Source organism: Erigeron canadensis, chromosome 8 (assembly GCF_010389155.1).
Source record: "Erigeron canadensis isolate Cc75 chromosome 8, C_canadensis_v1, whole genome shotgun sequence".
Taxonomy (NCBI): Eukaryota; Viridiplantae; Streptophyta; class Magnoliopsida; order Asterales; family Asteraceae; genus Erigeron; species Erigeron canadensis.
This window is the reverse complement of record NC_057768.1, coordinates 29,887,675-29,895,990: the sequence shown is the minus strand read 5'-3', so window position 1 is coordinate 29,895,990 and position 8,316 is coordinate 29,887,675. Positions and strand designations below refer to the sequence as shown.

Here is an 8,316-nt window from a genome sequence, read left to right as displayed (position 1 = left end):
ACAAATACTCACAATAAAATATTGCACCATTCGCATTGACGAATTCTTCTCTTGAACTAACATATGGTTACCCATGCAATGCGACCGGACGATGATGACAGCAGCAAAATGTGGGTAGTGAGCGGTGAGTGGCGACCGGTGGTTTTGGTGGTGACGGGATGGAATATCATAAGTATTTTAGGGGATTTGGATATTGTATGTATTTTAAACGTTTTTATTGAAAAGGATATTATGATATTTTAAACAATTACGTGATAAAATAATAACAAATGGGATAGGTAAATTAGTTACATCAAGATCCTTTTTGAGAAGAAAGTTATAACGTATTACTAAAATATTCATGTTAACTTAAATAAAAAGGTTAAGAATTATTTATAAGGGAATCAGATTCTTTTTCAGAACGTTATTCTATCATACTCTAAATTATACGTATATGATCTCGAATGAAACTAATGACTTTCGAAAAACTCCTAGCTAATCCAACCCCACAAATTTATAATAGAGTGAGACTCGTACTCAGGCGAATTCTATCAAGGTTAAAAGTTAATTAGAGCGTTATGATAATTTATCTTTAATCATGTTTGCTGTAAAATTTGTCGATAGTAATCCGAGCACGGATCGGTTGTCCTATACTACAATGGGTTTTTAGGATTTTTATTTTTGTTATGTCTTAATATTATAATTGAAATGTCCAAAATGCCCTATAACATATAACACCATATGTCATCCATCGCATATAATACTTACACTGTTTTTCTTTTACTAGAAATGTTAAATGAAGGCTTTAAGGTTTCACTTAACGTGCATAAAAACATTTTACATTTTTATATCAAACGCTCACATCCAGTTCGACTCACCCCCCGCCCCCACACCCCACATCTCGCTGCCGTTATCATAGTCCCGCCACATTGTGCAGGTAACTAGATATTTATATAATTGTAGAGCTAAGTTTTATGCATTACTATTTTTTACAAATATATGATCCATGTATATTTTACCTAAATCTCATCATTTTCCCCTATAGCTGATTTAGGTATATATTGGTCAAATCGGATACTGATTCTCTTAGAAAAGTTGAGGTCTTTCTTTAATTAGAGGAAAATATTGGCTTTTAATTTATATACATATACTGTCATAATCAAAGATATTGAATTTCATTAATAATTTATAATCTTGGGGATTTTGTCCTTATATAGGATTCACGGTTCACTCTCCTTTTCTATATAAACCCCTTTGGCAGCCATAATATTTCATCATATATTATATAAACAGAAACCATATACAAATACAAAGACTGAACATTTTGGTAAAGAGTAACAATAACAATACCTACTTGTTTGCTTATACATATGGAGGAAAGGGATGAAATTATCCTTGTTCTTCATGTCTTAATTTTTCTAGTTGCACTTTTTTGGTACATTTTTGTAAGAAGGAACCGAAGGTTTAAAGCTAAACTCCCTCCGGGCACACTCGGATGGCCTTATATCGGTGAAACACTCCAACTGTATTCGCAAGATCCAAACGTCTTCTTTGCTAAGAAGCAAAAAAGGTTTGTCAAACTAAATGACATTAGATTTCATTCATTTGATCACATTTCTTTACATTACATAAAGGTATGGTATACCTAGCTAGCTACACATTGCCACCCTATAAGGCTAAGTGCACCGGTTTATTTCATTCTGTTTCTTTACATTACATATGGACTTATTTTGTATGATACAGATATGGTGAGATTTTTAAGACCCATATTTTGGGTTGTCCTAGCATCATGTTAGCTAGTCCAGAGGCAGCCCGATTCGTGTTGGTTAATCAAGCTCACTTGTTCAAGCCAACATATCCCAAAAGCAAAGAGAATTTAATAGGCCCCTTGGCACTTTTTTTCCATCAAGGGGAGTATCACACTCGGATAAGAAAGCTAGTCCAAGGTTCCTTTTCACTTGACAATCTCCGGGCTTTGGTCCCAGATATTGAAGCAATCGCGGTCTCTGCCTTGGAGTCATGGGTAGGTGGCCACGTGGTTGATACATTTCATGAAATGAAAAAGGTTTGTTCTTTTTATCTTTGTTTTTTCTTTCATTTGTTCTTTCTGTACTTGTGGACAAATCTTTCTTGAATTGTTTTATAATATTCGGGGCGTGATTTCAGCTGTCATTTGAAGTTGGAATACTCGCTATATTCGGACACTTGGATGCCAGACACAAAGATCAACTAAAGAAGAACTACAGCATAGTAGACAGAGGTTACAATTCTTTGCCAATAAAGTTACCAGGCACCCCCTTTAAAAAAGCTTTCTTGGTAAGCCAAGTTAATTCTATAGAATTAGCCTTTATTTCCTTTTCTTTTTGTAACCCAAACTGATCACTTTTGAGGTTTTTGACTTGCAAACTTGCAGGCTAGAAAACGGCTGCAGAATATATTAAGAGAAATCATTTTTGAGAGGAAAGAAATGAAGGTAGCAGAGAGAGACCTTCTTGGAAGTCTTTTGAATTCGAAAGACGAAAAGGGTGAAATTCTGAGTGAAGATCATATAGCTGATAACATTATTGGAGTTCTGTTTGCGGCTCAAGATACCACGGCCAGTGCATTGACATGGATTCTTAAATACTTGCATGATCACCCAAAACTTTTAGAGATTGTGAAGGTAAACTTTTTAAAAGATCATTTTTTGTTCTAAATAACTTAATAGGATTACTAGCTATTTTTTTTTTTTTTTTTTTTTTTTTGTAAAAACTAAGACTGACTTGATCATGTTTCTGTAGGCTGAACAGAAGGCTATCTACCAGCTTAATGATGATGGAAATCATCCCTTGACATGGGCCCAAACTAGAAATATGCCAGTCACTTGCAAGGTACTTATTTCATGCACAATGGCATATATGTCAATATCTTCAATATATTACTACAAGAAGACATCTTTATTTTTTTCTAAGATAAAAAGGTATATTGTGTATATATCTTAATTAGGTGATAATGGAGAACCTGAGAATGGCAAGCATCATATCGTTCACATTTAGAGAAGCAGTTACTGATGTAGAATACAAAGGTAAGCCATTAGCTAGACACAAATATCTTGTAGGCTTCTTTTCGTTACGATTGTTCTGTTTGTTTGTTGTTAACAACATACATTCATGTAGTTATGTCCTCTTAATTTACTGGTTAGTTCTCTTTGTTAGACTATGATATTCACCAAATTATACCTAATTATTCTAACAGGTTACCTAATTCCCAAAGGCTGGAAGGTCATGCCTTTGTTTAGGAATATCCACCACAATCCTGAATTCTTTCCTAATCCAGAGCAATTCAACCCATCAAGATTCAAGGTACAATCAAAGAAATTTGACTGATTGATGGTGTATTTTGGGGAAAAAAAGAATTATTTTCATAATTGTTTTAATATTTTCTTAATATGCATCTAGGTCGCGCCGAAACCCAACACATTTATGCCATTTGGAAGCGGTGTCCATGCCTGTCCTGGAAATGAGCTAGCTAAGCTAGAAATGCTCATTATGATTCATCATCTAGTCACTAAATACAGGTACACTTTAGTTTTGTCAAACTAGTATAATTAGTCAAAGGCTGGCCAGTCAATGCATTCCACCTTTCGAACATTATAATCTGTAACCTTTCGAGTTACCCAGAGGCTCAAACCCTGTATGCAGTATCTTTAGAATCACAGAGTAGTGAATTACAAATAATGGTAGATATGAGTTTTGAGAAAGTGCATATGTTCTTGTGCTTTTGTGATGATTGCGGATGCAGATGGGAAGTGGTGGGATCCGAAAGTGGGATTCAATGTAGTCCTTTTCCAGTGCCAATACATGGACTTCCTGCAAGATTTAAGAAGGAATCTACCCACGAAAAGGGAGCAGCATGTGGTGCTTCTTATGATATGTAAAAGGCAAACTTAGCTATCATTTTTTAGCCCATCCCCATATTAAGTCATCTGAGGATAGAAGATTCCTGCCTTTTGCTCTATAATGTTGCCTTTTTGTACCACCTCTATTGATGCAATTTTCAATCAAGATATATCAGCTAGTATTATTAAAGAGACATTGGACTGAATTGAAGAGCTTGTTTGACTTTTGCCTTTTGTTTTCGTTTTCTTTTTTCTTGATATGTAAAATCGAAAGAATCATCCAGAAGAACAATGCCACGTAAGTCTCTGATTTCTCGGTGTGATTACAAAAGCAGCAGAGGGAAGGAGTGCCCTCCAGATGAGGACATCTTCTTGGTCAAATAAAATTTCCTGACCACACTTAATGCACCTTTCGGTTGATACGATCATGTTCTCAAATCATTTCAGAATTTGATAGAATCTGTCGAAGTTGTAAAGGATGCTACCTTTAATAATAATAATAATTGGAAAAGCTGTGTAATATACAAATCAATCATAGAAGAATTTCATACGTATTTCTACTTACAAGAAACACGAAAGGGTATTCTCAAAAGTGTGCATTAATATAATGTCGGAGCAAAATCAGAAGAGTGCATTGATGAACCATTTGCATACCGCAGACTACACTGTTATGTTTCATATACCACAACATAGCTTTTTGAGCAGACATTAAAACAAATACAGTTAAAGCAATATATAACAATGTGGTTACATATATAGAGTGGTTCCTAACAATACCTTCCTTTCCTTAGTAGTCATAGAACAATGTGCATATAAACTTCTAACCATTATCCATTACAAATTTTCTTGACATGTTTATTGGTAATCTTTAGGCCTGGCAAAATGGGCGGGACGGGCGGGTTTGGGTAACGGGTCAAAACGAAAGGAAAGAAGTATACCCGAAGTTACCCAACCTTTTAAATACGGGTAAGAGTTGCTAGGTCTAGTAATCTTAGTATAACAATGGGATCTAGTTAGTTTTCACTTTGAAATGAGTCACGAGGTACATAGTGTGAAAGTAAATCCAGACCCCAGTTAGCGAGGGTCAAAAGCTTATTGTTAGATTTAAAAGTTTTTTTTTTCACAATAGTAAAGGTGTTGTTATCCAAAGGAATAAGGGTGGTAAAATTCTCAAGTTTTGACCGTTCTAAGGTGTTGACTTGATATATACGTGGCTAACCATGTCATGTACAACATGATGTGTGGCATTACAAGTTTGATGTTAAAAAAATATACAATGTGCGTATTTAAAAAGACTTCAAAAGTTTGATATACATGTTGCAATTACATGTATTCCTGAAAAAGAAGTGATGGATTTATAATAATTTTTATAAGTTATGAAAATACATGGAAAAAGAAAAAAGTTGTTTAATACAATGATGCGGTATCGAGGCCTTGTTTGTTTTTTTTACTTCCTTAATAGTTAAAAATTTAATTTATCTGTCTTTTCTTTTTACTTAATAAACAAAAATAATCGTCAATTACTTACATTTTACTTAATACATATAAACATTCTTAATGCATTCAGCTAGTTAATACACTCAGAACTTAATGACTAAAAAAGAAATGAACCTTAGCTATAATATACATATGGGAAAAGTGAGTATGAGGCTGTTATGCACCCAACTTGGGTGAAAAACCCCTCACATACTAATATTTTAATATTTTAAATAAATACATGGCCCCCTATGATTTTTACCTTTTAAAAAAAGGTATGTGAGGGGTTTTTCACCCAACTTGAGTGCCTAACAGCTTCATATTCCCTTCCCCCTATATATATATATATATTTAGAAAAATGATTAATCCTTTTAAAATAATCTTTCTAAAATTTTCAAATTATGATAAATAAATTAAAATTTTTTTTTTTCTAATCTCAAACTTTTGATTTTATATGTTTGATTTCAATAATTATATTATCATATCCCATACATATATTACACACTTTTCACATTTTAGGGGATGAATTCATGTTGTAGCCTTGAATGGGTGAAAGGAACACATACCAATGTGAACTATAGAAGGCATAAACAAACAAACAAAAAAAATATGAAATGCCAAAAATTGTTGGGTTGCGTTATTCTCCATCCCTCTGCTCTACGTAACAAACATATCATTAATTCCACGACTGCATTCAACATCATAAAAAAATTTTTTTCTCTTGGTTACCTCTAATTAGTAACAAGTCCATATTTTTTTTCTATCAAAAACCAAGAAATAAACTAATCTTCTATGGCATCCTCTCCTGAACTCAAATCCGTTGCTTTGATGGACCAAATGAAGACCCACTTTTCGACCGACGCTGGCAAAGCTCTCACCAAAAAAATCAACCTTGTTTACCAAATTCACATTGCTCCCAAGGTTGAACTTTTTCACTTGATTTATTTAGTGTATTTGATGATAATTAGTACTCTTTAACTCTTAAATATTTATTTGATAGAAAGTGGGATTCAACGAAGAGATTTACGTTGTTGATTTGAAGAAAGGAGAAGTTACCAAAGGTAATAAGCTTGCACATTTTTTTTTTTTTCCGACAAACAGGTAAAAACACTTCAACCTCTTCAGCTACATCTTCTTGGCCGGAGGTGCTTCAGTCTCTATACCTTTTGGGTAAAGGTAAAACTGTCTACAACTCACCTTCCCCATACCCCGCTCAAGGATTGGGTACAGTTGTTGTTGTTTTTGTTGTTTTTCTTCAAGTTGTTAGGATACTATAGTCGATATGTAATACCTAATATTTACATTTACAGTAACAATCTAAAAGGTAATGGGCTGTTATATGGGCCTATTTAATTGGGAATCTAAGAGATAGGGACTAATGGGCTGTAATATGGGTCTACTTAACTGGGCTAACAAGCTTTGGCATAAGTCTGGAAAAGGTTATTAGAATTTTGGGTTGAGTGGGGTCTCCTACCCTTTAAGTTCTTTGCATCCGTCCCTGTTTAGGCCTGTTATAAAGGAAATTGAAGGGAAAAAACTGTCAGATTTTGATATGGAATTACATATGGGAAGCAGATTCAGTTTAAGATGATTATACATTGGACATTTGGACATGATGATTGTGCATTTGTGCTTAGCCCGGCCGGGCTTTTTAAGGGTTGGGCTTTTTGGGTAAGGTATTCTTTTCCTATATGGGTTCATTTATTGGGAGGCCAATATTGGGAGAAAGTATTTTCAAGCATTTTCAACTGCTACTTAACTCTTTACACTTCCTATTTTTGCTTAGTTTGCTTGGATATCCTTATTGAAGAGTCTCTCTACCTCTGGGTAGGCACAAGACTGTCTACATCTCACTTCCTCGATTAGGTGTTGTTGTTGTTGTGGTTGTTGTGTTTTAAAGTAATTTCATGAAGTCCTGGGTTTAAAAATAAGATAGTTTGCGGCTCCAAAAAGATTGGGCTTTTTAAAACAATAAAATCCCGATTCATTAAAATCCCCAATTCATTGATCTTCATAATGTATTCGATTGTTTCAAGTTCAAAACATACTTGATAGGATAATTTCTTGCAGGCCCATATGGAGAAGGAAAGCCGGATGCCACATTTAGTTTCACGGATGCAGATTTCTTTAAAATCGCCACTGGGAAAATGAATCCTCAAATGGCTTTCATGATGTATAGACCTCCACCCAAACTCTCTCTTTAACTATATACGGTCATTATATAAATATCTTTATCTCAAACCTTGGTTAATATGTGCACAGGGGTAAAATGAAAGTGAAGGGTAGTTTGAGTGCAGCCCAAAAGTTCACACCTGACATCTTTCCTAAACCCTCAAAGATGTAGTAAGCAAGACATGATCATGTGATGCTTAGAAGTACTAGGATGAACTGATGAAGTCACACAAGACGATTGGTTACCAAAAATCCTACAGACACGTTCTGTATTGCTATACGTACCGGTTGTAATCTACTTGCTCCACAAACAAAATAAATCCTCAAAATTTTATTTGTTAATTTGCAATGGTTTTGATTTTTATTTTGTACTATTGTGTGATTTGGCTATGCATGATTGACTAAAGAAAGGAAAGGAACGGACTGTTATGGGTCTGGACTTTAATACCTCGACGGTGTACCGGACATGGGGAAGCCATGGGGAAGTTAAGATGTAGGGTAACCTTATCCTACCCTCTATATTATAAGAAATAACATTTTTTTATAAGCATATGAGTACCTGCTTAATTTTTTCCGGCTGATAAGTGCAGATAGAATAAGCAAACAAAAAATAAGACATAGCAAATTCTATATAGAAATTCTAAGTGGGGCCCATAAGTACATATTAAACATTGTCAACACGCTACCAAACTGAGGACCGTGTCTTGCACGAACAAACACAACCAAAGGAAAAACATCCTTAAATAGACATTTATACCGATACTAGGTCTTTTACCCGTACGATGTGTGCGTGATAAAAAAGTTGAAAAAA

General features: G+C 34.5%; 2 protein-coding genes across 2 annotated transcripts; both read left to right on the top strand.

Moving 5' to 3' along the window:
- Window positions 1–1,278: 1,278 nt before the first annotated feature.
- LOC122578162 (abscisic acid 8'-hydroxylase 4-like) lies at window positions 1,279–4,410 on the top strand. The gene is made up of 9 exons (XM_043750061.1): window positions 1,279–1,549; window positions 1,723–2,044; window positions 2,146–2,295; window positions 2,393–2,641; window positions 2,760–2,849; window positions 2,965–3,043; window positions 3,214–3,320; window positions 3,417–3,535; window positions 3,760–4,410. Exons 1-9 carry the CDS (start codon window positions 1,350–1,352, stop codon window positions 3,893–3,895), a joined length of 1,452 nt encoding a protein of 483 aa, XP_043605996.1. The 5' UTR covers window positions 1,279–1,349; the 3' UTR covers window positions 3,896–4,410.
- A 1,597-nt stretch (window positions 4,411–6,007) lies between these two features.
- On the top strand, window positions 6,008–7,869 carry LOC122580037 (sterol carrier protein 2-like). The gene is made up of 4 exons (XM_043752307.1): window positions 6,008–6,254; window positions 6,334–6,394; window positions 7,404–7,506; window positions 7,596–7,869. Exons 1-4 carry the CDS (start codon window positions 6,126–6,128, stop codon window positions 7,675–7,677), a joined length of 375 nt encoding a protein of 124 aa, XP_043608242.1. The 5' UTR covers window positions 6,008–6,125; the 3' UTR covers window positions 7,678–7,869.
- Window positions 7,870–8,316: the final 447 nt, after the last annotated feature.